This window comes from Colius striatus, chromosome 24, assembly GCF_028858725.1.
Source record: "Colius striatus isolate bColStr4 chromosome 24, bColStr4.1.hap1, whole genome shotgun sequence".
Lineage (NCBI taxonomy): Eukaryota > Metazoa > Chordata > Aves > Coliiformes > Coliidae > Colius > Colius striatus.
This window is the reverse complement of record NC_084782.1, coordinates 5525357-5552498: the sequence shown is the minus strand read 5'-3', so window position 1 is coordinate 5552498 and position 27142 is coordinate 5525357. Positions and strand designations below refer to the sequence as shown.

Below are 27142 nucleotides of genomic sequence, written 5' to 3'. Positions count from 1 at the left end.
ACGGCATGTGATGCTCTGCAGGTGCTGAAATTCCTTCTGTTGGATGATTTCACTTCAGCAAGCTGCTTATCAGGCACTCTTTTGAAAACTCTTCATATTTCATACACACAATTATCCAGCAACTATAAAAGGGGGAAAAATCCTATTTATAGCACAAGGACCAGCATCAAATAGGACACTGAATTCTCACTGATAGAGGAAGTGACCTGATCTCTAATGCAGCAGTACTTCTGAAAAGAAACAGCATCTTGGAGGGGAGGGAGGAGGGATGAAAAGCCCTGGGCCATCTCTTTCCATTAAAAATGTGCTGCAGTCCTAAAAATACAGTGTCTGCCCTTCTCCCTTCCTGATGAAACCGTCTGCAAAAGAGAGATTGCAGAAAAGCCTTTCACTGTGGATTTGTGGTTGGTTCTAATGAGCCCCCCATGCCTCGTGGGCTGCTCTGCAGCTGGGCTTCAGTTCCTGATCGATACCCAATCTCTGACCTTCACCTGCTGTGAGAAGCCACTGCCAAGATTTGTCTGCTGTGGGCAAGCAGCACACATCCCTCTTCTGTAGTTTGTACAATGACTGTACACGTGTGCACAGCCCTGAAACAAAGAGCATGGGGGGGCTGAGGAACAAAGGACTGGCTGAGAGCAATGAGGGAAGATGGGAGGGTGTGAGGAGTAGAGGGGTAAGTGCTGTGGAGAAGGCAAGTGCTTTTGGTCTGAGCCTGCTTCCCATGACTGCTGCTGCTCTCCCTTCCAGGTCCATTGAGCCACAGAGTCCCCCAAGACCATGCTGGTATCGCTGACCTTTGCCTGTCGCTGTTCCCATTGTCACCTTGTCCTTCCCACCGTCCCCAGGCCCTTCAGGAAGAGCTGCAGTGGGTGATACCAAGTGAGACCACTGGAGGACCAGAGGATGGGATTCCCCCTCCTGTCACTGTGGCAACCGTATGGAAGGGAAGCAGGAGTGGGGTGTGATGGGCGGCTGCTGGCAGTGGAGGGGTGTGATGGGGAGGCTGTGGAGGCAGGGCTGAGCTGACATCACACTGGGGAGGTGGCTGGGAGGGAAGGGGAGTGGGAAAGGGAGTGCCAGGGAGACTGCAGAGGGGAGAGAGCTGCAGCAGGAGAGGTAAGAGCTGCTGTGGGGGCTGTGGGTCAGGGTGGGCTGTGGGATCAGAGCTGCCTGCACATCCTGCTGACTGACAGGCTGCTGGGGGTAGCTCTCGGGCAGCAGCAGGGTTAAACACTGCCCTAACAGCCTGGCACAGCAGGGCTTGGCTCTTGGATAGTGAGACTGGGCTGCCTGGTGCAGAAACTGCAAATGTGTTCCCCCAGGATACCAGTGTGCGTCACTGACACCGTGCTGGGAAGTGTCAGGAGCCTCTGCACCTCTAGGATGGGCTGAAGGGACTGGGGAGCAGCTGTGTCCCTCTGGAGAAGGGGGACAGAGTTCCCTCTTGGGATGAGAGCATGAACTGTAGATGAAATGAATCAGAAGTTTGGAGCCTGTCTCCATGAGCAGCATCCAGCTAAGAGGAGGCTGTGAGCAGAGCTGGTGCACAGGGACCAGCGGCGTGTTTGGGGTGGGAATCCTAAACTGCAGCCCCCCAGCAGCCCCAGCGCTCACCCTGCCTGTGCAGGAGGCGAGAGCTGTGGGGAAGGCAGCCAGGTGCACAATTACTGCCAGGAGCTCTCTGTGGATGCTGAGGATCTGCAGACCTGAAAGGCAGAACAGCAAAGTCCTTGCACTGCCCTGGCTGCCGTCTGGCCCTTTAGCAGAAGGGTTGCGTAACGGGCTGGGATCCAGCGGGCAGAGCGAGGGGTGAGGGTCACCTCTGTGCCCTGCAGCATCCCCTGCGCTGTGCTGCCCACGGCACTGGGCTCATTTTCATCCCTCTGCCTAACCCAAAAGCTGGGCTTGTTCTTTAACATTCGGAAAAGCTGGTGGGCTTCCAGCTCTGACCCACAGCAGGGGGCTGGATGGACTCTGCACCTACACACGGGCTGGGCAGCAGGGCCCTGCAGTGCATCAGCAAACTAGGAAGGGAGTTCATTAGCACCCAGTCTGTGCTCACCTGACTGTGGCCCATCTGGGTTCTCAATGTGTATCTGACTGAGGAAAGTACATCTAGCAGCAGAAGCCCATTGCTGGTAACCCCTGGGGGTGTCAGAAACCAGTGCTGGGCTGGAGATGGACCAGGGACAAAGCAGAAACTCGGTGGGGCTCAAGAAACCTTGTGTGAAATCCAAGATCAGGGGGAAGGTGATGCTCTGTCACAACCATGCTGTTGAAATAATGTTCCCACCTTTCACGTGTCATTTCAAGGGCTGGAGGCAGCAGTGGGGCCACAGAGAAGTGCAGAGAGGACCTGAGAGAGCAGAACTGCAATCAGGAGCATAATGCTGTAATTGGGGAAGGCTATTGCTGTGAGATGCATGATGCTCCCCACACAGCCACAGCTGCTGGGTCTATGGGGAGTGCTTGGGAATTGCCCAGGGTGGCCCCACTGCTGCTCCTTTTATGGTAACTGCAACCAGCAACAGCTCATGCTGCTGTGGGGCTGCTGTGGGGGCTGCTGTGGGGGCTGCTGTGGGAGCTGCTGTGGGAGCTGTTGTGGGGCTGCTGTGGGGGCTGCTGTGGGAGCTGCTGTGGGGCTGCTGTGGGGCTGATGTGGGAGCTGCTGTGGGAGCTGCTGTGGGGCTGCTGTGGGGGCTGCTGTGGGAGCTGCTGTGGGAGCTGCTGTGTGAGCAGTGGGCTGGAGACTCTTAGGAGCAGGCAGTGGTGGTGTCACCCAGGGGACTGTGTGGCCAGGGCCTGTGTGGTGGGGTGGGCAGGAGAGGAGAGGCCAGGACCTGCCAGCAGCTCTCTGAGTGCTGCACAGGGCTGCTGTGATCAGGAGGAGCCAGCTCTGGATGGGCCCAGCTGCTCCCAGTTGAGACCTTGCTGAAGCAGGGTCCTGGGGGCAGAGTGGGAAGGGTGCAGGGAGGAGTTAATGCTGCTTTTCTGCAGTTCCAGGCCCTGGGGCTGCAGTTCTGCATGGCCAGCAGCTCATGCAGCCAGGGCTGCTTCTAAGTCATGTCTCAACTTGATTTTGTTCAAGGTTATTAACAATTCAGTGGGGGAATAGCACCAGGACCTCTGACAGGCAGAAAGGCCAAGTCAAGCCTCTGAGTCCTTGACCTTCTCCACTGCTCAGCTGGCTCTCCTTGCTGTTCCCCCTGTACTTGCCTACACTGCAAAAGGGATGATCATGTGAATATTACACAGCCTGGCATCTGCACATCAGCTGAAGCAGCTGAGGCTCTGACACGCTCCTAGTGCCTTCATGTGATGCTGCTCCACAGCCACACGCTATTGCCTGTGTGTTGGGTCCCTACCATGGGCAAGCACTTCCACACAGACAATGCAGAAACAAGGGGCAGTTGTGCTGTGCTGGGTGCTGGTGCCCAGCCTGCAACACACACCTGCCTGGGAAAAGAGGCCTCTGGGCATGGGGAGGAGCTGCCCTTGTGCCAGTGTCCAGAGAGGGCCCTGCAAGCTGGGCCAGGTCCTGTAATGCATTTTAATCCTTCCTATTCCAGTCTATCTTGGCCATGACTCCACTGCAGTGAGTGTTTTCCTACTCCTTTGGCAGCGGCACTCACCTTGTGTTTGTTTTCACTCCTTATCTGGTACCATTAAGAGCAGGCAGCACAGCAGCTCAGGCAAGGAGAGGGGGTTGGTGTGTTCCCACTCCTGCCTGGGCCACCCTGGAGTCTCCTCTGTCCTGTCCCTAAATCCAGCCTGAAATTTCCTGGTGCTGAGGTAGCCATTTGATTAATGGCTGAGGTTACTTGAGCAATCAATAGTTCTCTGGTTCTCAACAGAAATGTTATCCCTCTGGCCAAATCAGCATTTCCATCTTTGCTGTAAACCTGGTCTGAACTCTCAGCTCTGGGGGGATCCAGGTGCATTCCCAACCTGCCTGCACAGCACTCTGCTCCTTCCCTGCTGCCACTGTCACTTTTTCTCTCTGAGGTTAGGCAAGGTCTGGAAGCACACAGAGAAATTGCTGGAGCCATTGGACTCTCTTCAGTCTCAGCCTCTTTCCTGGCTCTGCCCCAACATCTCTTTCTCGGTGCTCACTTCTCTAAGGAGGGCTGTGAGGACAGAGTCAATGGGACCCTCCTGGCCAAGGGCATTGCTGATGTAACTCCCAGTCCAGGGGCTCCCAGAGAACTTGGCTCAGCCGCTGTCAGCAGAAGAAAAACTGTTCCCATCTCACAGCAGGACTTGTACCCCTGAGAGCCAGGGCTGGAGGACAAGGTGTCCACAGTGCAGCTCCATGGCTGCAAAGAAACTTTCCTTGCAAACAGGCAAAGGCACCGACTCCCTGGAGCTGGATTTCCACTGGTTCCATCCCAGCAGCCAAAGGCTGGGCTGGGGCTCTGGGCTCCAGTTTCTTCCGACTGACAGAGGCCAGAGGGTTTGTTCTGCTGCTAAAACACCCTCCCTGTGCATTGTTGGCATCTTTGCATAGCTCTCTTATTTCCAAACCAGAAAAGGTCACAGAGACCCAAGAGAAACCCACTTCCCTCCTTCACTGGAACTCCTCTTTCTGCCTCACACATGCTTCTGTTGCCACCTCTCACTTGCCAATGCAGGAACAAACACTGGGGCTTGGCAGGACTCAAATCCTTGGCTTGTCAGATGGGAAAGAGGCATTCTTGGTTCTCTGCCTGGGGACAGGGCTCTGCTCCATGGCCACTGCCAGCTCCTCCAGCTGCAATGTTGGTGCTCGTCCCACACTGAGAGCACTGCTGTGTCTGTGGATGGGAGCACCCCTGGGCTCTGGATCCTGCAGGAGAGCCACAGCAAGTGGGAGAGAACAGCTGGAGCAGGACCCAGAGCTCCATGAACCCCAGCATGTTGCTGCTGCTGAGCTGCACGTACCTTGGGAAGCTTGGGAGGCATTTCCCCCAACATGCATCAGAGCACAGGGCAGGGAAAAGCAGAGGGAGGCCGTGTAAAGTCAGGCTGACTCTGCTTTGTTTAAACAGGGCTGTTACTGCCAACAGTTGACCCCTGAGAGACTGCAGGGCTTATGCTGGATGGGGATCCTGTAACTCAGAGACAACTGGCAGGCACTTGGCAGCTACTGCTGTGGCAGGCACTGGGGTTTTTCTGGTGCTCAGGGGAAGTGGGATGGCAGCCTGGATCAGAGAGGGCAGGTCTGGGCAGATGAGAGCCAGTCAGAGCTGCTGCCTCCCTGTTAGCAGGATGCTGTGGAGCAACAGCAGGGCCTGATTTCAGAGAAGTGTTTGAGGTCTCAATGCACACTGGCCGCCCCAGAAACCTCCCACTCATTTTTCTGCTGTGCACAGTCCAGTCTTCTCAGACAGCACAGGGACTACTTTGCTTAAACACTGGCTAAAGCAACCCACAGGTCTGACATCAGCCCCAGAGATGAAGGAGGGTTTCCCATGGTGGTGAAGGGGTGAGGGAGAAGAATTTCCTGGCTGTGGTAGAGGTGGGCTCTGCTTGAAGAGAAGTTAGAGAGGATGGGCTTGTGGTCATGGCATCAGGCCAGGGGAAGGAAGCGGTGGGCCAGCAGCAAACCCAGGCAGAACAAACCCCATTTACCTTTCCATGCTGATCCAGGAATGAGGGAAGCACCAAACTCCCTGTGCCCAACTTGTTCTGCTGCTGAGAGAACAGGGCACTGGGGAAGCAGCCCTGGGCTGAACCAGGCTGAGGACAGGGGCTTGGCAACCAAGGCTCAGGCTGGGCAAAGATCTCCTCTGAGACAAGGGAACCCTGATCAAGCTGATTTGCAAAGTGTGACACTCATATTTCCCACCTGGTTAGTGCTGGCTCAGCCCTCTGGATGGAAAATGACTCTGGTTTTCCTTGCTGCTGGGCCAGAGGTCTGTGCTGGGAGCACTCTGCTGCTCTCTCAGCCCAGCTGCAGGCAGGAGGTGCTGCTGGCAGGGCCCAGAACCACTCTGCTTTCCCCTTCTGACAGCTGTTGCTGGTTATGAAAATGGGATGTTCCCCAGGCAGTTCTGGGCAGGAACTGCCCTTTCCAGGATGACAACATGGGCTGCTTCTTCCTCTTCCCACCTCCTGACAGTAGTTACAGATCTGGCTACGTTCGAATCTTGGCAAAGCACTGTCCTTCCCTCCTCTTCCTCACATGGCACACAGAAGAGGCCCATGGCTGTGGCCTGTGATAGGGGGATGTTTGTTCCTTGGTCTCAGATCAGTATAATTCTTGAGGCAATTCTTTTCACAGAGCACAAAGAACGAAATAAGAAACCCTGGGTCCAGTCCTGCTGTGGGGATTTACACCCCAAGCTGTCAGTCTGCAAGTGAACCTTGCTCCTAGCAGGAGATGCTGACACCAGCTGCTGCCCCCTCTCCCCACAATGCAGGACAGAGATCACACCTTGCAGCAGGGACAGGAGAGCAGCAGGGACACCACAGCATCTTGCAGGAAAGTCATTCTTTCTTGTCACATCTGATGCAGAGGCCAAATGAGTGTCCACAGCGTGGACAAGGGAACACTGGGCAAAGCTTAGCAAAGACAGGGAGGAGACAGCAGGGCTTGTTGCTGCTGGAAGCTGTGAGCATCCAACACTCAGCAAGACTGGTGCAGGGGCCAAGCATCTCTGCAGGCAGAAGTCAGCACCGATTACAGTTGCAGCAGGGTAGGAAGCCAGAGCTGAAGCCACTTTCTGAGAGACAAGAGCAGAACTAGCAGGAAAGGGAAATGACTCTGTGCCAGCTTACTTGCACTGTCCTGGCAGCAGCCAGCAGTGGCTACTCAGAGGACACCCACACAAGTGGGTGCATTGAGGCCACATCTTACCCAGCACGTTGAGAGTTCCTCAGAAAACCCAAATGGTGCAAGTGAGCTAATCCGGAAAGAAGCTGTCTGGCAAGGTCAGTCTCAGTAACTCCTTCCCCTCTCTTTCCCACTTCTGTTGTGTGTGAGGCAGGAAGCTGAGTTTGAGATCCCAGGCTGATCTTGGGATCCCAGGAAGGTCAGTGACCACTGTGGTTGTGAGCAGAGTGGGTTGGCATGGATCCCCACACAATGGCAGAATTTCCTTGCTCCTTCTTCCCAAGCTCAGGGATAATTTCTGCCATCAGCACCGAGTTCACTAAAAGGATGGTAAATTGAAGAGGAAATGAGGCTTCACACCAACCTTTGGAATTGCTTTGATAGTTACTTAAGTCAAATAAGATAACTGGCTTGGAAAGATCCTGGTGGTTTTATGACCTTTAATAATGTCTGTACTTCTGTACCCAGGCAAGGGTCACCAGTCTGCCCCAAGACATGGCCAGATTCCCTTAGAGTGCTCAGGAAAGAATCCTCTCCCTGTCTTTCCCCATCCTGCTGTGATTGCCATCATGCAGCTTCTGTAAAGCACAGGAATCACCTCAGGCCAGAACAGCATGGCCAGAGTTCTGAGCACAGCACACGGCCTGCTCCCGTGAACCCCACTTTGGTATGAGAGTGATCTCTGTGCTATGACACTTCTGGAACTGCCAAGGTAGCGCTTTGGAGACTTTGCCTCCAATACAGAGTGTAACTCAGAGGAAAGGAGTACCACATCTGTGTCCTCCAGAGCAGATGCAGGGTTTAAGCCCCAGGATAATGTTCTCCCAGATGATCCCAAAGAGACCTGAGAGGTTCAAGTCCCTCCCCACGGCGGCAGTGACCTCTGGGCACCTGATGGAGTGTGCACGTGTCTCTTCTCCTGCCAAGATGAAAACAGTCCCTTCCACTTTTCTTATGCCTGTTTTACTGTCCCCAGCCCCAGTGCAGGGCTGTGAAGGTTGGGTGGTGGCCCTAGGAGGGTGATATTTCACAGTGGTCTTCCCACGGCTGTTGCTGAAGGGGCTCCAGGTAAGCAGAGGCCCAGCTGAGAGCAGTTGTGCTCTTGGAAGCTTTGCTGACACCTTTCTCTTCTCATGTGTCAACTGGTGCTTTGTGAGACTGCAGCTCAAGAATTCCTTTGAGGCCAAGTAGCCACAGGGACTGGCTTCAGCCACCACCTGCCCCTGACAGCAGGTCCCCCTGGTGCTCAGTTCACTGGAGCCTTCTCCTCTTAGCAGGTCACTGCAAGCAGCAGCTTATGCCCTGGCAACAGGGACACTGCCACATGCAGGCCCTGAAACTGCAGCTCCTGCTCCATTGCACCACAAAATAGGTCGTGCATCAGCAAATGAAAAAGGACAGATGGTGTCTGCTAATACAGCTTAGTTTATGGCCTGCAGGATTAACTCACTAGTTGTCATGTCTGCAGAAAATAGGAAATGGGTGGGTCGGGTGGAGGAAGCGCGTGGTGTACCCAGCCCTACCTGTGTTTGTAGGATACACCAGTTGGGAAGGATGTGAGAGATGCTGTGAGGTTTTGAGATGCTGTTGGAGGGCTGCCAGTGTCTCTCTGCAGGCCTGGGCACTAGAGCTAGTGCCTTGTACCAAGCCTTCCCACCCAGCTCCAGTTCCCACACTCCCTCTGCAAAGGTCAGCGCTGTAGGGAGAAAGACGTGGAGCCGTGCAGGGATCCTCAGCAGAGCCAGGGACACTGGTTGTGGTCTGTGTGCCAGGAACAGCTCTGCAGGACAAGCCCACAGCTTCCTGTCCTGCCCCAGCTGCAGGACAGCCTCCAGTTCAGCCTTTTGAACTCCCGAGCACCCTTGCTGTCTGCAGGAGTGAGACAGAAAGCTGAGGCAGAAGCCTCAGGTCTTTTCAGTGCCTTCTCTGTGACACACTGTTCTGCTTTCCTGGAAATCAGGCCAGTGCCTCACTCTGTTCTCCTTGCAGAAATCAAGTCCCATGGCAGTGCTTTCGCTTCTCTGCAGCTGCTCTCTTGGGGGCAGAACTGTCCCCTGCAAATGCTCCTCCTGAAGATTTCACCTTGGTCCTCACCACCTCTGCTGCTGCCAGCTTTGCTCACATCCTGGGAGGTGCTGAGCACTGTGCAGTCCAACTGCCATCAGGGGCTGAGGAGAGCCCCCAGAGGCAGTGCCAGGCTCCTGCCCTATCACACCATCCCTGTGTCTCTTGCTGGTGGCACCTGGCTGTCCCCAGGAAGTGCCTGGCCACTGCCACCCCAGTGCAGCGTGCCTCAGACAGCCAGGGTTTGTCACCCCCCACCTTCTTCAAGCCACAACCAGCTGTCACCAGCACTGGGGTTTTCTCCAGTGACTAATTTGCCTGTGTTTATGCCAACACCAAACACATAATTGTGTGTTTAACAGCTCGGGTGAGCAGGGAGCCTGGCTGCTTCCTCGTACTGCAGGGATCAGACCACCACTTTCCTGATGGCAGCACCCTCCTGGGCTAAACCTTCTCACTTACAAATCCCCTGTAATTAAGAATAGCAGGGCACCAGTAAGAGTGAATGGAGAGAGGTGATCATTGTTACCTCTGTCCCCAAAGCTGTACAGGGAGTGTGCAGGACAGCAGGGGGATAAAGCAATCTGAACAGCCAGTGCTTTCATTACAAAAGACAATGCTGCTTTTGCAGAGGGGGAAAGCATGTCAGGCTACTGTTACAAGCAATTGCTTAACACTCCCTACCTTTACAGTAGTTATCTCTGTGTCCTTGCTCAGGGTCTCTCCCCGGCCGTGTGTCGGGGTGGAGGCTGTGGCCCTCCTGCCTGGCTGAGCCCTGCAGGGGACAGGGTGGTGAGCTACGTGGGCATATCAGCCTCTGAGCTCTTCCCCCTCAAAATCTCCCCACCTCCCGCCTCCTCTATCAGCTGCTGACAAGACTCGCCATGTGTGTAGGCGGCTCCCAGGCTTACAAGATGATTCCCTACTCCCCCCACCCGTGAGCGTGCTGAGGGTTTTGGGGAGGGGAGCTGCAGGCCTCCTGCAAGGGAAGGGATGTGCAATCCTGTCAGAGATTCCTGTGGCAACCCTCTGCCAGGATTTCACATGACAGCATCCTGACCAGAAAGCCACGGCAGGGAGGGGAAGATCACTGTGCTGTGTGTGTGGGTGTTAGGAGGGAGCAGAGTGGGATGGGGAGATGGAGGGGAGAGGAGCTGTAACTGTGGTGTGAACCAGAGCAACCTTCTTGGAAGAGCTTTGAATTTCTTGATCCCAGGGCTCCCATCTCCTGCCTTTTGCTCTTCATTTAAAAGAATGTCAACCCTTGTTAAGTCCAGCAAAGAAAAAGGGAGTCAAGCACAATCATCCCTTCCTCCCCTGAACACCTCCCAGGGGGCCACAAGAGGCAAACAGAACATGAACGACCCAGATCAACCCAGAAAGTGAGTGCAGATCTGCACACTGGGGAGAGCCCTCCCCAGGCACTGGTGTCTCCCCTGGAGAGACATCAACAGCCCTTAATGACATCTGCATCTGAGAAAGGAGCAGAGTGCATGTCATTGCAAAGCAGCATCTCCCCGGGGGCCCTGGCAGAAAATGACCCCAGTGAGCTTCAGTTCTTGAGCAGGCAGCTGCTGCTTCGTGAATGCAAAGCATCCCTCACCACAGACCTCAGAGCTCTCAGGGTTAAGCTTTGCTGAACCCTTCTGACAGACTGCCATCCCTGCTCTGCACATGGGGCAGCTGCAGCCCAAGAGGAGGAATTAATGGAGGTTCACATGTTCCTGGCACTCTTCAGGGCAGGGAGCTGGGATGAGACCTCTCATTGCACTTTGGAGAGGTTTAAAACCCCTTTGTGCTATTTGGGTCTGTCTCTTCCTTCTCATCTTTGTCTAAATGCTGTGACTACGGCAGCCTCTCGGGTTGGTTTGTGAGGTGTCAGAGCATGTACCTGGCTGTGTCCTGTGGTGAGGCCTCAGGAAACTGACCCTTCAACTGCCACCTCTGTCTCGGCACTGTGGAATCCTGGTGCATCTGGATTCCTTTAACAGCCTCAGCTGTCCCACCCGAGCAGGGCCAAAGGACTCAACCAGCCCAGTGAGACCGGGGCTGAGTCATTCCACAGAGCCTTTGTCCAGCCACGAGGAAAGAGTTCTTGCTGTAAAGCTCTTCCTCTTCTTCCCCTGTTTCATCATGTCTGGGGCTATTTCAGAAAGCAGCAAACATGAGCTGGATTTTCTCTGAACTCCATCTGCTCTGCAAAGCAGCCTGTGACCAGCAACCAACAGCCCCTCCCTGCCTGGGGAAAGAGGGAGAAACCCCAAGGACATCCCTACAGAAAACAGCCCGTTCCAGGGAGGGCTTCACACCTCTGTGACAGAATAACCTGCAGGTTTCAGGCTGGCTGAATCTCTGTGTGTCCTGAAATAGCTGTTTCAACATCCCCCTGCAGCCTGTGGGCCAGGGATGAGAGCAACGGGCAGGCAGTGGTGTAGCACACCTGGGAGATCTGGCTTCCCAGGAGAGTGGGGGCAGGCAAAAGAGACACGGTAGGAGCCAGAGTTTCCACTTCAGCTGCAAAGCCAAGCCGGTGTGCCTGTCTGGCAGCACCCCACCACAGCAATATTCCCAGCCCCAGCACACCCCAGCCCCTCCATGCAAATAACTCCCAGGCTGAGTTTCACAATGCCTTCCCGGCAGCCAGCCTCTGCTTTCACTCTCTGAATTACCAAGGGGGAGTTTTCATTACATCACCAGAGGCTCTTCCTCCTTGAAGCCGGCGACAGAGCCATGGCTCTGCTTTGCATGGGGCTTTTTGGGGTGTGGGTGGACGAGGTATTTCTCTGGAAAGCGGCCCTGTGCCTCCCAGCAGCAGGTTCAGCCCTGCCTGGCTTCCCCGGCCGCTCCGCCCGGGCTGGGAACGGCACAGAGCAGCGCGGCTTGGCTGCAGCTGGTGCCTGGACAGAGCCCGGCCGGCTCTGCTGCTGGGAGCCTTCCTGGGGGACACAGCCTTCCAAAGTGGCCTGTGCCAAATCCTGCCCTTGACTGAGCAGCAGGGTGGGAAGTCAGCAGCCTTCCAGCTTTCTGCCAGCGTAAGCAGGAGCAAATTTGCCTGTCGGAGCTTCACTGGAGCGTTTGAATTCCCTCTGCCTTTCTTTTTGGCTGTTTTTGTTTATCTTTTCAAATACTGCTCAGATCAACGGTCAGGCTGGTGACAGTTTCCCTGCAGCCCCAGGGAGGGGCTGAGCTGATCTCATACCCAATCCGGTGACTTTCCAACCAGCCTCTTCCCTCCCCTTTTTCCAGCCCCTTTCCGTGCCCTCAATGGGCCGGTTTTTTGGTGTGGTTTTTTTTTCCCCTTCAGTTTGAATCAAAACAAACTGCTGGGATCAAACTGCTCCCCAGTCAGGAACACGCTGAGCAGGAGCCTCTGCTCCTGCCAAGGGCTGTGGAAACTTGCCACAGAGAAACACCTCAGCCACACAGAACTTGTTGTCAAGTAGACGGTATGTCTGGACCACGGCAGAGTCAGGACAGTTTGAGGTCTGTACCTCTGAGCTCCATAAAAGCAACTGAATTCCCTCAAACAGGAAAAGACTGGCCAGAGATGTGCACAGCTCAGGAGCAGGGAGGATGGCTCTGAGCCCCTCGGACTCACCCTGGCCTCCCCCAGCCCTGTCTGTGTCATAATGAAGAGTCATTTCTGCCCCATCAGCACGTTGCGAGCCGATGCCTTTCCCAGGGACACCAGATGGTTTTGCTCTCTGCCTCTCTGTGTCTGCACTACTGGTAATTCAGGCCTGTCTCACATTAGTTGTTGAGATGAAACCTTCCCACAATTAGTTACAGTCTGTGCTCTGGCGCTGCAGAGGATGTAGGGCTGAGCTGTCAGAGCGCTGTCTGGGAGACCCGTCCCACACACAAGCCGTGCTCAGGTTTCTCTGTTTCACTCAGGAGTGTCCTTTTCTCTAGTGAAATCATCAACCCCAGACAGACTCTGCTACAGATGGGCAGCAACAGCCATTTAAAGGCTCCTCATACCTGGTTCCTCTCAGACAGAACAGCTACTTTCAGTATGATCTTGTTTTACACCAGTACAACATCTCTCCTCTGGCTTTCCTTTCCTGACACTGAAATGAGGACAGGATCTTTTCACCCTGGGGGCTCCGCATACACAAGTGTCAGAGGAATGATAAACATCTTGACATCGGTCCACAACCTGCCAGGGCCCAGAGCTCAGCACCTCGCACTGCTCAGGCCCCACAGAGCCCTGGGTGGCATTCCTGCCTCTCTCACAGGAGAACTCTGCTTCCTTCATTACATTATCTTGCTAATAACAGGGTTCTTGATCCCAGGTGGGAATTTAACATCCTGAGCCCAATCCTAACTGTGGGTCAAAACCAAGCTGGGCCAAAACTGCGTGTATTGTGGCAGGAATGCTGGAGGGCAGCAGAGGTGAGCTGACAGATGTCTGGGGAACAGAAGCTGTAGGGAAGGGCTTGGTGCAGCAGGCATCTTGGGATAAGCACCAAGTGAAGGTGGAGAGCAGGCTCAAAATTAATGAAGAAAAGCACAAGGAAGGTAACAGGAGAGCTGAAGGAGAGGGGGAAGCTTCAGTAATGTGCTCTATGCAGGTGATTCACTCCCTTTGTGCCTTCATTCACCCGTCCATCAAGCACAGAAGTTCCATCATTATCTGTGCTGTACAGACACAGGGGCTTTGCCTACAGCAAGCCAGGCAGTGTGAGCACTGAAACCCAGGTGCTTTCAACTACCAGCCTGGGTTTGGTTCCTGAAACCTTGTTCTCCATCCCAGACATCCCTTGGCAGCCAGGAAGGAGCCTGGTAATAACTATGCACATAGGCTGTGCTGAGAGAAATGAGTTGAGGAATGGCGATAGCTGGAGGCCAGCGATGCAGCCACACTTGTCACACGAATAACTACAGCCCGTCCAGTCAGGAGCTGACAGTCTACAGGGAGAGCAGCCTCTTCTGTGCCAATTTAACATGCACTTTACAGACATGGCAGATCTTTCTGCTTCGCCTCCCCTGCATAATAAGAGACAGTGTCCTTCCCGTTGGCTTCTCCGCCTTTGAAGGGGAGACAAGGTTGGCAGAGCCCTGTGGGCACGGGGAACCCTGGAAGGAGCCTTTCGCGTTTCTGCATGACTGCAGTGAGAATGTGGGTTGTAGTTTCAGTGCCTCTGTATGAAAGAGGCTAAACCCTGCTCTCAGGGAAGAGTTCATGGGTGAGTAAATCTCCACATGACTTCACAAATATCAGAAAGGAGGGTCACACAGCCAGAGACGAGATGTCCCAGCGGGATGAATGAATGGAGAGTCTTCTGCTGTTATAGACCACCCTCTCCAACTAGAGACACATTGAAATGTCATAATGGCCTCAGGTTGCCCCAGGGGAGGTTGAGGCTGGAGCTGAGGCAGAGCTGTTTCCCTGAGAGGGGTGTCAGCCCTGTGCCAGGCTGCCCAGGGAGCTGGGGCAGTGCCCAGCCCTGGAGGGATCCCAAAGCCCTGGAGCTGAGGTGCTGAGGGCTGTGGGTCAGTGCTGGGCTGGGCAGGGCGAGGGCAGGGCTGGGGCTGCAGCAGCTCAAAAGCCTTAACAACCAAAATGATTCTGCCATTCTATGCAAAAGCAACTGTGGTGGGGGCACAGCCCTTCCCCAGCCTGGCAGAGCACCAGGCCCCTTCACAGCCCACCCTTGGTGCCAGGCCCTGACGGGAGCCGGGGCACTGAGGGGAGCTGGGGCGCTGAGGGGAGCCGGGGCGCTGAGGGGAGCTGGGGCGCTGAGGAGAGCCGGGCTGTGGTGAAGGAGCCCTGCGCTGCTCCACACCGCTGAGGTGCCTCAGAGCCATCGCCGCGGCAGGGCCCGCGGGCCTCGAGCGTGCCCGGAGCTGCTGCCCGTAAGCAAAATGGCGGCGCCGGCGGCTGCGGGCGCTGCCGGGCGGGGCGGGGCGGGGCGGGGCGGGCGCGGGGCCGCACTCACTGGCTCCGGGGCCTCTGTCGTTGCAGCCTGGTGGAGGCAGCGCTCGGAGTTTCCTTCGCCTCCCGGAACGACACACGGACCTCTCCGCTGCGGGTCACACGCCGTCCGTCGGCAGCCGCCGCCTCGCCCCGCCAGCCATGGGCTCCGAGCGGGACTCCGAGTCGCCGCGCTCCTCCTCCATCCACTCGGCCGCCGCCAAGTGCCCGAAGCCCGGCCGCCGCCGCCGCCTCTCGTTCCAGAGCGTCTTCTCCGCCGCCGCCGCCTCCGCCGCGGGCGGCCGCCGCCGGGCCAAGGCCGAGCCGCCTCCCGCCGCCCCGCCGCTGCCTCCCGCCGCCCCGCCGGCTCCCTCGGACCAGCCGCCGCCGCCGCCGCCGCCGCCCTACCCGCCGCCTCCCCCGCCGCCCGCCGAGGAAGCGCCGGTGGCCCCGGAGAGCGGCGGGGAAGAGGAGCTGGAATGCCCGCTGTGCCTGGTGCGGCAGCCGGCGGAGAACGCCCCGCGGCTGCTGTCGTGCCCGCACCGGTCGTGCGGGGCCTGCCTGCGGCAGTACCTCCGCATCGAGATCACCGAGTCCCGCGTCAACATCTGCTGCCCCGAGTGCAGCGAGCGCCTCAACCCCGCCGACATCCGCCGCCTCCTCCGCGACTCCCCGCACCTCGTCGCCAAGTACGAGGAGTTCATGCTGCGCCGCTGCCTCGCCGCCGACCCCGACTGCCGCTGGTGCCCGGCCCCCGACTGCGGGTGAGTGACGGCGGGGCGCGGTGTCCCGGGGGGCAGCAGCACGTCCCCTCCGTCCTGGGACGGCCTGAGAGAGGGCAGACCCGCTGGCCCCATAGGGTGCTGCCCCATCCATCCATCCCTCCTGGGACAGCTCAGGGAAGGGGGACTCCCACCGTGCTGGGGACTCCCACCGTGCTGGGGACTCCCACCGTGCTGGGGCACTGCCCGTCCCTGCCAGGGCCTGGGACAGATGGGGACAATATCCCAGCTGGGCTGGTGCTGGACCTGCTGTCCCAGCAGGATGCTCCTTGTCCCCAGCAGGCCCTGGGGATTGTATCCTACCCACTGTCCTGCTGGGCTGCTGTCTGTCCCCAGCTGGGTCCCAGGACAGCACAGGGAGGGTGGCTCACTCCCAGCTGAGTGCTGCAGCTGATAACACACTTCTGGTCCTGCCGAGTCCCATGAAGAGCTCTCATTGCAGATGTTGTTTGCTCACTTGTCATCAGTCTCTTCAGGACAGTTGATGGCCTTGGGTACCAAAATGATGCTCTGTCCTATCCTTACTACCTTAGAGCACCAGGATTTGACCTTGAGGGGTGTGGAAATACAGACCAAGCAGGTATGGGTGACAGGACTGGAAGGGGCTTTCAGCTGAGCTATCGTTTCCCTAATTTGAAAGACAGCTTTTTTCCCTGCACAAATGGGAAGTGGGGAGTTTCCCGGTGTGTGTGTCGCTGCCCGGGGACACCCTGCAGCTGCCACAGTGGGCAAGAAGGAACCCTAAATGGTGACTTCTTCCCAGTGAGGATGTGAATGCATGGCACAGAGCAGGGATATTGACTCATTACCCGCTGCCTGAGTGAGGAAGTATCAGTCTGTCCAGAAGGCAGCCCAGCCAAGCTTGATGACTCTATAGTTATCTGTGTGTTGCTTTCATTTTCTGTTCTCTTTTCCTTCAAATGAACTCTGTTTGGTTTATGTTTGAGCCTAAGCCAAAGCTGCCTGGAAAAGGGCTTAGTTCAGGAAACTCTGAGAAGTGCTGTGAAGTTTAGCTAGACCTCAGCTTGGATTCTGGATAGCAAGAACATGAAAGGAAAGTCTGACCTAGTAGTCAGGATGGAAAGCTTGGTGGGAGGGTGGTGAAGATTTAATCAGAGCATTGTAATAGCCTTCCTATGCAAATGGGTGAACCTGGCTCAGGTTACCCATTTCAGGGCCTCTGAGGGCCTGTGTAAGGGTTTGTTTCTTCAGAGGGCAACGCTAAACAAACAACAGCTTTTCTCCTTTCTGAAGCAAAATCGAGTGACAGCAGCACTGAGGATAAGATCAGGGAGATAGAGCAGGTTATGCTGCCCACAGAGCAGTCCCAGAGGGAATGCCCCTGCTGCTAACCAGCTAGAGAGAATCCTGTTCCTGCTTACTGAATCTCAGCTCTTTGGCTGCCCTGATGTTTATCTGCTCTCAGGATAAGGTGTAAAGCCAACGTCACCCAGGCTGCCTGGTTGGAAGGAGCCAGGCCCAGGAGGGTGTTGCCTCTCTGACAGTAACTCTGATCACACCGTTGCTTGGTGGGGTTTGAGCAGATTGGTGTCATGCACAGCTCTTGGTGTGAGCAAAAGCCTCCTCCCTGCTTTGCCACTTAGCAGGGTTAGACAGGCGATGGGCACAGGCATCCTGCTCCCAGCCACCCTGGGGCTGTCAGAGACCAGGCGGCTCTGTGGAGCACTGGAACAAAGGCTGTTGGAATCAGCCTTCCGGCAGGGAGAGGAATTAATCACTCGGATTCATTCTTCCCAGCCAGCTCTGTCACTGTGCTTATGTAAAGTCAGGCTATGAATTATTTACAGCGGGCTTTCCCGTAGTAGTGCTGCAGAGCAGGAGCGTGGAGCTGGGCCCACGGGGATGCTCAGCCCCCGTCAGATGGCGGACAAACGCCGTGGCACACAGCAGCCTGTGCCTTCCACACACACTGCAGTCTGGCGTAACTGAGAGCTGCTGCGGGGAGGAGGAGGAGGAGGAGGAGGAACACAGCCCGGGCGCGTGTTGCCATGGGAACCTGGGTCAATGGCTGCGCCTTCCCTCGCTGTACAAATCATTTGCCGTGTTTGCAGCTTTTCCGTAGTTATCGTTTTTAGCTGCGAGGATCAGGTGGCGTTTGTTGTCACGCTGCATCTCTCCTCGAGAGGAACAGAACCTTTAAAGAAAGGGAGCTGTGTAGGCTGAGCTTGGTGAATGAGGCTGGAGGCAACTGGTGAGGCGCTGACTCCCGCAGAGGAGCAGGAGCAGGGATGGAGGCAACTCACAGCCGTGCAAAGAGAAGGCTGGAAATGGACTCCTGGGGTCTCGAGAAGACACCGACTGCATGGGGAAAAGACAGAGTTTCCCTTTCCATCTGCTGAGGTTGAGCCTGGAAGTGGCTGTTTGATGCAAGGCCAGGTGAAGAGGAGCCACGTGCTGACTGTCCAGGTCCTGCCGTGGTTAATCTGAGGCATGTTGCTTTAACAGCCTCTTTCTGTTGATCTGGAGTTCAGAGAGGTGTTTCTTTCCCTCACAGCCAGCCATGCAGTTTGTTTCCCCACAGCCCTGGGCTTGTTCATGATATTTGTCATTTCAGCACTAGGAATCAAATACACATGGTGAGGTTTTTGTTTCTCACAGAATTTCCTCCAGTGTCTACAAAACCCCTCCATCTCTAGCGAGGGTTAATTTAGAACATGGGGTTGCTTAATATATTACACTGAGCTTTCCTAACCTGGTGTTATGGTTTGAAATAGCAGTGTGTCATAGCACAGCTGGGCAGATGAGGGGCTTTTTCTCTGCTGGGGTAGGACTTTGGCTGTATGGCTGTGGCAGGGTAAGGATGCTTAGTGGGATCTTCACTTAGACAAGATATGTAGGGGTCGAGTTTGTCCCTCCCAGCCCCCCACTCCCAGGCTGTCTGCATCCCATCTCTCCTGGAGTACTGGCTTCACGTGCAGAGGGTGCAGCCATGGGTGCACACACAGACCCCACAGTCGTGCCTCTCAGCGCAGAGACGTTGTTGCTGTGGCGATTGTGTCGTAGCCCGGCGGGATGAAGTTGCTCAAACTCCCACGGGATATGAATCACTGTGGTATGACACATTCAGTGCTTCACACGCTCCTGCCTCTGAGAAGAGGCAATACAACCTGAGCTGCACAAGCTCTAAACACAAAAGCTTAAATAGGAGTTATTCTCCTCTGCCTGCCAACAAAAACACTGGGCATGAGTAACAAAACTACCCTTTGCTGCACTGGTGTCACAGAACTGGAAGGAGCTGCTGGAATTGCTCAGTTCAGGCCCTGCCAGTGGAAACAACCCCATGCTAGGTGACCAGAAGTCAGCTTTTCTCTAGCAGTGCTTGGAGGTGCTGCTTGGACTTCTGTGGATGCACCACACTTCCTTCTGGAAGCATCACGGTACTGTCAGAAGTGAGCTGCTTGAGCCTGGCCTCACTCTCTTGCACGTTCAGATGGTTTTACTCTGTGTTTGGTTTACCCTAGAGCACAGTGTTGTTCTTCAGTGCTCTTTAAAAGAGGAAGTTTTAAGGGTGGGGGAGCCCTGGCCCAGGCTGCCCAGGGAGGGTGTGGAGACTCCTCCTCAGGAGGTTCCCAACCCCACCTGGACACGTTCCTGTGCCCCCTGAGCCAGGGGAAGCTGCTGGAGCAGGGGCTGGGGCTGCAGCAGCTCTGCAGGGCCCTGCCAACCATTCTGGGATTCTGTGGAGATCAACAGGAACTTGCTTCTTGAGATCACTACACATGGAAACCTCTACTGTTACACTTTTTCAGAGTCATTCAGTTGGTAGAAGTGCCCAAGACAACCTCAGCTTTGCTGGGCTGCTCTGGGCTTAGACTCCTGCACCCATCTGCCTGTCCTGAGGAGCTGGGGTCTGTGTGTTTAGCCACAGGTGCCTGGGAAGAGCAGCCTGAGCTCTGTCCTAGGAGCCTGAATTAGCAGAAACAGCAAGCTGTTAGCCAGGCTTCCGAGGCAAGACAAATGTGGTCTGCATGAATTGACAATGAGAAGTGCCAGCAGTTGCTGAGGAGAGAATTCAATCCTGTGAGCTGTCTGTATACAAAGAATCTGCCCCAAGTAACCCAATTAGCACTACTTCAGGCCCTCACTCAGAGAGTGCACTGCAGCAGCTCTTGAGCCAGGCAGCAACAGCCTCCCTGCCCCTCTGGGCAGCCTGAAGGGTCACGGGCCTGTCGCGGTGGCTTTGCCTGTCAGCGCCTCACCCGCTGTGTTCCTCCCGCAGCTACGCGGTCATCGCCTACGGCTGCGCCAGCTGCCCCAAGCTGACCTGCGAGAGAGACGGCTGCCAGACGGAGTTCTGCTACCACTGCAAACAGATCTGGCATCCCAACCAGACGTGCGACATGGCCCGGCAGCAGCGGGCGCAGGCGCTGCGCGTGCGCACCAAGCACACCTCGGGCCTCAGCTACGGCCAGGAGTCCGGCCCGGGTATGGACTCACCTTCGTGGGCTTACTCAGTGCTGTGTTTGTGTGGGGTTCACAGATGTCTGGGTGCAAAACCCCGCTCCTGTCAAAGCAGGAGGCTGGTAGTGCCCTGTGGGGAGTGTCTGCAGCAGCCAGGGGTGGGAGCAGCTAACGCTTGGGATCGTGTCCCTTGAGGGGCTGCAGCATGGCCAGAGCTGGCACAGAGCTGGGGAAGGGGCTGGAGCACAAGGGTGCTGGGGAGGGGCTGAGGGAATGGGGGTGTTGAGCCTGCAGAAGAGGAGGCTGAGGGGAGACAGCAGCACTCTCTGACACTCCCTGACAGGAGGCTGCAGGGAGCTGGGGGTCAGTGTCTGCTCTCCACTAATAAATGGTAGGACAAGAGGAAATGGTCTCAGGTTGCCCCAGGGGAGGTTGAGGCTGGAGCTGAGGCAGAACTGTTTCCCTGAGAGGGATGTCAGCCCCTGTGCCAGGCTGCCCAGGGAGCTGGGGCAGTGCCCAGCCCTGGAGGGATCCCAAAGCCGTGGGGCTGAGGTGCTGAGGGCTGTGGGTCAGTGCTGGGCTGGGCAGGGTGAAGGCAGGGCTGGGACTGCAGCAGCTCCAGGGGCTTTAACAACCCAAATGATTCTGTGATTCTTGTGTGAGTTAGAACAAATCTGCCAGGCTCCCCCAAGAACACAGACCATGCCAGTAGGTGCCCACATGCTTTGGGTCCTTCTGCATCACAGCAGCTCCCCTCACCCACCCCAGCTTGGCTTGTAGCTGTTTTGGTCTTGCATGTTCTTGCTTCTCACTAGTCCAAACCCCAAACAAATGGGCACTTTTTAACCTTGCAGCTTCTCATCTGCCTGCTGTGGTAGTTGAGAGGAGCACTGGTGTGTAGCAGAGCACAGGGAGCCCTGTTAGGTGTCGGTAATGTCACGTACTAAAGCTGCCAACCCACAGCCTCCTGCACTGCCTGGTGGGAGCTGCTGTGTCTGCTCAGCTAGTGTTTGTTAAAAATAACTGTATTGACTCTGGAAGTGGGCAGTAAGGCCATTTCATCAAGTCCCTGCCCCCAAACAAAAACACCCTGCTTTTCCTTCGGTGTCAGGAGTTTACATGTTAATGAGCTTATTTGGAACGGAGCTGTCGTGGGTGGTTCAGAGGTGGCTTCGTGGTATGTTGAGGTTCAGCATGCCCCAGTTTGAAGGCCCTGAGAATGGACAGCATAGATACTACCATAGCCTGTGGTACAAACCAGCAGGCAGAACAGAGTTCCTGAGGTGCTTTTTTCATCCTTTTAAAGGGGATCCCTGCCAGGAGGAGCTCAGGACGTAGCCACCGAAAGGGAGGATCTTGAGACAGTGGGTTTTTTCCCCACCCCATTCTTGCTGGATTCAGTCTAGTGATTAATAAGGTGCAAGCTGGTCTCAGCAGCTGGATTTCATACTGTGGAGCGTTGCAGAGGCTGCCAGCAGAGCCCTGAGCGCAGCCGTTGCGTAACAGCCGTCAGATGACACTCGAATTAAGGAAGAGATGGAGGCCCCATGTCCTGCTCTGCCAGGGGACTGGGCACCCTCTGCTCTGAGTGCAGCTGCAGGCTCCAGTCCCCTTTTGAAGGCCAGGTTTGGAGTTTCTCTGATACTTTATTCTCCCTTCTGACGTGCTTGGGCCATGAATCACCTCAGTGGAGCAATTTAGTAATGGTTTGTTCGTAGGCTGCTCTCTCAGCCAGCACAGGGCAGGTATGACTTGTTCCCAGGGTTTAAGTGTGTTCTGGAATACATCCTGTTTAAGGCTAGAATCAGCTTTTAAAGGGACTTGTATTCCCAGCATTTGCTGTCCAGACAAATGACTTTGGAGGGATCTGTGCAAAGGCTGCAGGACCTGGGGCTGTTCAGCCTGGAGGAGAGAAGGATGAGCTCAGGGAAACCTTATCAATGCTGATCAATCCCTAAAGGGTGGGTGTCAGGAGGATGAGGGGACACTGTGTTCTGTGGTGTCCAGTGACAGGACAAGGGGTGATGGACTTAAGCTTTAACACAGAAAGTTCCACTGAAACACAAGGAGCGAGTCCTTTGGTGCTGAGGTGAGGGAGCCCTGGCCCAGGCTGCCCAGGGAGGGTGTGGAGGCTCCTTCTCAGGAGGTTTCCAACCCCACCTGGACACGTTCCTGTGCCCCCTGAGCCGGGGAAGCTGCTGGAGCAGGGGCTGGGGCTGGGTGAGCTCTGCAGGGCCCTTCCAGCCCCCACCAGTCAGGATTGTGTGATTCTTGCTCTGAGGATAAAGACACGACTGTCCCCACTTTACCTGTGATTAGCAAAGGTGCTCTGCCCACCCAGAAAACAGGGGGTTTGATCCATAGTAAACCCCTGGTTGGTTCTTCACGCTCACAGCACAGAGCCCCCCTCAGTGCCCTGCTTCCCCCCTCAGCTGATGACATCAAGCCGTGCCCGCGCTGCAGCGCCTACATCATCAAGATGAACGACGGGAGCTGTAACCACATGACGTGTGCGGTCTGTGGCTGCGAGTTCTGCTGGCTCTGCATGAAGGAGATCTCAGACCTGCATTACCTCAGGTGAGGAGGGGAGCAGCACAGCTGTGGTGTCTAAGGACTCCCTGGGTTTTGGTTTCGTTCATGTGGAAGCTGAGCTTGAAGTTCTCAGGATCCCTGAGGAATTGCTGTGGTCTTAATGTCAGTTTTCTTCTTCTTTTCCATGCATGAAGCCCCTCTGGCTGTACATTCTGGGGCAAAAAGCCATGGAGTCGTAAAAAGAAGATTCTCTGGCAGCTGGGCACGTTGATTGGTGCTCCTGTGGGCATCTCCCTCATCGCTGGCATCGCCATTCCTGCCATGGTCATTGGCATCCCTGTGTATGTTGGGAGGAAGGTAGGTGTGGAGAGCAGAGGGCTGGAGCTGAAGGCTGTGGGGTGTTCTGTGTACTCAAGGCATCTGACCAGAAATGTAGAGCTGATAGGAAGGGTGGATCTTGTCATAGAACAAAATTGTCTGTTCTAAACCATGTCTTATCTTTTGGGCTTTGTGTGAGGAGAGGGAAGGTGGTGGCTGATAGCCCTTCAAGTCCTCTCCAACTCACTTTGCATTGCTCTTGTGCCTCTGCCTTGAACCAGGACCCAGAAACCTGGTCCTTTCTTAACACATCCTGGGCTCTCTGAGGCAGTGGCTGGACCCTGAGCATCACACTTTGCCTTGCTTAGGTCACTCACGTTTTGAAGCTGACCTGCTGCCCCAAACTGTATGAGGCTGTTGTGTGCCTCTGCTGACAAAGGGGCCTTGGGAGGGAAGAAGTGACACATCAGCACTATATTTGTTGCTGCTTCTTTTTCTTTAAACACAAAGCTCTGATGTGTGACGAGATCTGTAGTTGGGGGCTAATGCTGACGTAGACAAGGCTGTAAAATCACAAGCTTATTAATGTCTTCTGCTGGTGCTTGCTCATGGCCAGGCTCTGGTCTCACCTGGTTCGTCTCCTTCCATCAGATCCACAGCAGATATGAGGGAAAGAAAACCTCTAAGCACAAGAGAAACTTGGCCATTACTGGTGGGGTCACCTTGTCTGTCATTGCCTCCCCCGTCATCGCTGCTGTCAGTGTTGGTAAGTGGGCACAGTCCCTTTCCCTTCTGAAGGGCCAGTAGTCACCAAGACAAGTGGGTAGCCCAGCCCTGTGAGGTGGGGCTGGCCAAAGGGCAGTTTGCAGACTGCTGCTGTGTGCTCTCCTGGGCACATCCCTCTGTTTTGTGTCCAGGCTGCACGTCCTCATGGGCTTGAGTTGGCCTGGAGCCAGCCCAGGGTTTGCCTGCAGCACCAGCTGCCTGTGCCACAGCCTGTAGTGGAGGCCCAAAGGCACAAAGATGCCTCTCACCTATGGGCCAGTTTGGTGGCTGATGTCTTGGGGGTTCAGCTGAGGCTGTCTGTGTTTTTGGAGTTCCCTTATTCCACACTTCAACAGCACAAAGGCCTCTCCACTCTTTATCTGCCAAGTTGTGAACTGAGACCTTTAAAAGCAGCGTAAGCACAACTCAGAGGGTCTCTACCCCAAAAAGTCCTTTCTCTCTGCCACCTTAAGCTGCTCTTTAACTCAGCACATCCTGCTCTGCAGGCATTGGAGTCCCCATCATGCTGGCCTACGTGTACGGGGTCGTGCCCATCTCGCTGTGCCGGGGCGGCGGCTGCGGCGTGAGCACCGCCAACGGGAAGGGGGTGAAGATCGAGTTTGATGAGGATGACGGACCCATCACAGGTAACGTGACAGCTGGTGAAGGGCAAGGGCTGAAGCTCTGCAGGGCCCTCTTTGCTTCAGTCTGCTGACTCTGTAGGCTCCCGAAGCAACACCTCAGCTCCTTGCCCTGCGTGAGGCAGGGAGGCAGCCTGGGATGAGACACGTGCTGCCTGACCCCGGCGCTCGCAGCCGGACGGTTCCCCCGCGGGCTCTGACTCCTGTGCTCCCGTTCCCCGCAGTGGCTGATGCCTGGCGAGCCCTGAAGAACCCCAGCATTGGTGAAAGCAGCATCGAGGGACTGACCAGCGTGCTGAGCACCAGTGGCAGCCCCACCGACGGGCTCAGCGTGATGCAGGGCAACTACAGCGAGACGGCCAGCTTCGCTGCTCTGGCGGGCGGCACGCTGAGCGGGGGCGTGCTCTCGGGGGGCAAGGGCAAGTACAGCAGGTAACTGAGCTGAGGGGCACAGCACGAGGGCAGAGGCTCCCCAGGCCTGTGTGGGTTAAGCAGGCTTATTCTGGGGAGCTCTCTAGGACTGAGGGTGGACTTTCTTTGGTGGGTCTTTGCAAGGCTGGGCATCGGGAGGACGGGGCAGTGCTTTTCTCTGTGGTGTCCAGTGACAGGACAAGGGGTAATGGACTGAACTGGAACACAAACAGTTCCCCTGGCACAGGAGGAGAAAGTCCTTTGGTGCTGAGGTGAGGGAGCCCTGGCCCAGGCTGCCCAGGGAGGGTGTGGAGGCTCCTTCTCAGGAGGTTTCCAACCCCACCTGGACACATTCCTGTGCCCCCTGAGCCAGGGGAAGCTGCTGGAGCAGGGGCTGGGCTGGAGCAGCTCTACAGGGCCCTGCCTACCACCACCATTCTATGTTTTTGTGATTCTGTGACTTGGGAGTTATGTCCTGGTATTTTACATCTTGGTTTGTTGTGGAATAGCCAATCCCAGCAGGTCAGGCTACTTCTAGAGTCGGTGCTAGGCTGGTTCTTGCAAGGAGGACAAAAGATAAGCTTCAGTCTCTCCTGAGCTCCTTGGAACTGCAGAGCTGATGCTGCAGCTTATTTAGGAGCAGTGCAGAGATGCCTCCATGGCTTGCTGGAAGATCTTCCTCTTATCCCAACTCAGAGGCTTTGGTGCTTCCCATTCTCCAGTGGCTTTAGCAAGCAGGGTCACTGTTTTCCAAGGCAGGTTACACCACAGTTTTCCTCTATACTGGCCTGTGAGTCAGTTCGCTGGGTAATTAGAGCCACGTGTTGATCCAGCAGCCAGGGTGTAATCACAGCTGTGTGCTAGAGCTGTGGAAATCAGTTTTTCACAGGAATTGCATGAGTCATAGATATAAACACAACTTTACCTTCGTCATGGAAAACAGAATGGGTTTACCTAACCGGAGCCAAAAATGAGACCAAATGGGAGGAACCATTGGGGTTAAACTCTGTCATAAGCTACAAAGGGCCTCCTGCTTCCCTGTGAAGAGTAGCTGATGCTCCTCAGGGACCATCTGAGGCAGTTCTCAGGGATCTTCCACTTTCCTGCAGGCTGGAAGTTCAGGCAGATGTCCAGAAGGAGATTTTCCCCAAAGACTCGGTCAGCTTGGGAGCCATCAGCGACAACGCCAGCACTCGAGCCATGGCTGGTTCCATCATCAGCTCCTACAACCCCCAGGACAGGTAGGAAGGGAGAAGAGGGTTGGTAGTGGCTGTTCTGGGTGTCTCTGTGCTCTGAGGTGCTGCTGAGGGTGGTGAGGTTACTGTAACCTGCTCTTCTGTGGCTCGATCCTTCTAGTAGCGCAGGAGGAGGACTGGGGACAGTTTGGGAAGGGCCTCCATGTGTAGTGTGGAGGCTGAGGAGGGGATCTGCAGCCCGGGGTCTGTTCCTGGCTGCTCCTGGGGACTCTGGGGCTTTCCCAGTTCAGTCCCTGACTTGCAGCCTGGGGATGATGTTGGCTGCTGTCGGGAGGGCTGAGGCAGAGCAGCGAGTGCTGGTGTCTCCCAGATGCTTTGGGGTGATGAGCAGCATCTTGCTCACGTCTGGAAAACATGATCCTCCCAGCACAGCGATGCAGTGCCTGGTGGGTGACCCAGCTGAACCCAGTCACTGTACCCAGTAACTCAGGGATGCCTGTTTCTGCAGGGAGTGCAATAACATGGAGATCCAGGTGGACATAGAAGCCAAACCAAGTCACTACCAGCTGGCCAGTGGCAGCAGCACAGAGGACTCTCTGCACGCCCACACCCAAATGGCAGAGAATGAGGAAGAGGAGGAGGACGAGGAGGATGGTGAGCAGGAGCAGATGTGCAAACACCAAAGCTGTGAGCAAAAGGACTGCATTGCCAGCAAAACCTGGGACATCACCCTGGCCCAGCCCGAGAGCATACGGAGCGACCTGGAGAGCTCCGACAGCCAGTCGGACGACGTGCCAGACCTGACCTCGGACGAGTGCGAGTCCCCCCACTCTCAGACTGCAGCAGCCTGCCCCCAGACCCCCAAAACGAGAGGTACCGACAGCCCAAGTGCCCCCCTGAGCCACTGTGCCCAAGCTGAGGGCTGCAGGCTGGATGAAATGGTCAACCTGGAGTGCATCGAAGCCAGAGTATGAGGTGGCCTCCTGCTGAAGAGCACACTCGTGGCGTGGCGTGGTTTTGGGGGCAGGGTTGTGTCCGTGGTGGCTTCTGTTTGCCGTCCCCCAGCTGCCCCCCAGCCTCACCTCGGGCAGCTGCTGCTTCTTACGTGACAAGAAAAAGAGGAAACAAACTCCTCCCCAAGCCCCCTGCCCTCTTTTTGGTTTAATTTATTGGTTCAAGCTCTGTGAGGTGTGTAAGGGTGTAAATATGTCTGTGTGTCTGTATGTCTGCAACCATCCTAAGGGACCATTTGAATAAAGACTCTGGTTGTCGTTGGA

General features: G+C 55.8%; 1 protein-coding gene across 1 annotated transcript; it reads left to right on the top strand.

Moving 5' to 3' along the window:
- The first annotated feature begins 753 nt into the window (after nt 1-753).
- Nucleotides 754-27142, top strand: RNF19B (ring finger protein 19B). Its single transcript, XM_062014316.1, has 10 exons — nt 754-938; nt 14850-15562; nt 19821-20026; nt 22435-22579; nt 22729-22891; nt 23504-23618; nt 24124-24264; nt 24483-24690; nt 25779-25910; nt 26374-27142. Exons 2-10 carry the CDS (start codon nt 14961-14963, stop codon nt 26837-26839), a joined length of 2178 nt encoding a protein of 725 aa, XP_061870300.1. The 5' UTR covers nt 754-938; nt 14850-14960; the 3' UTR covers nt 26840-27142.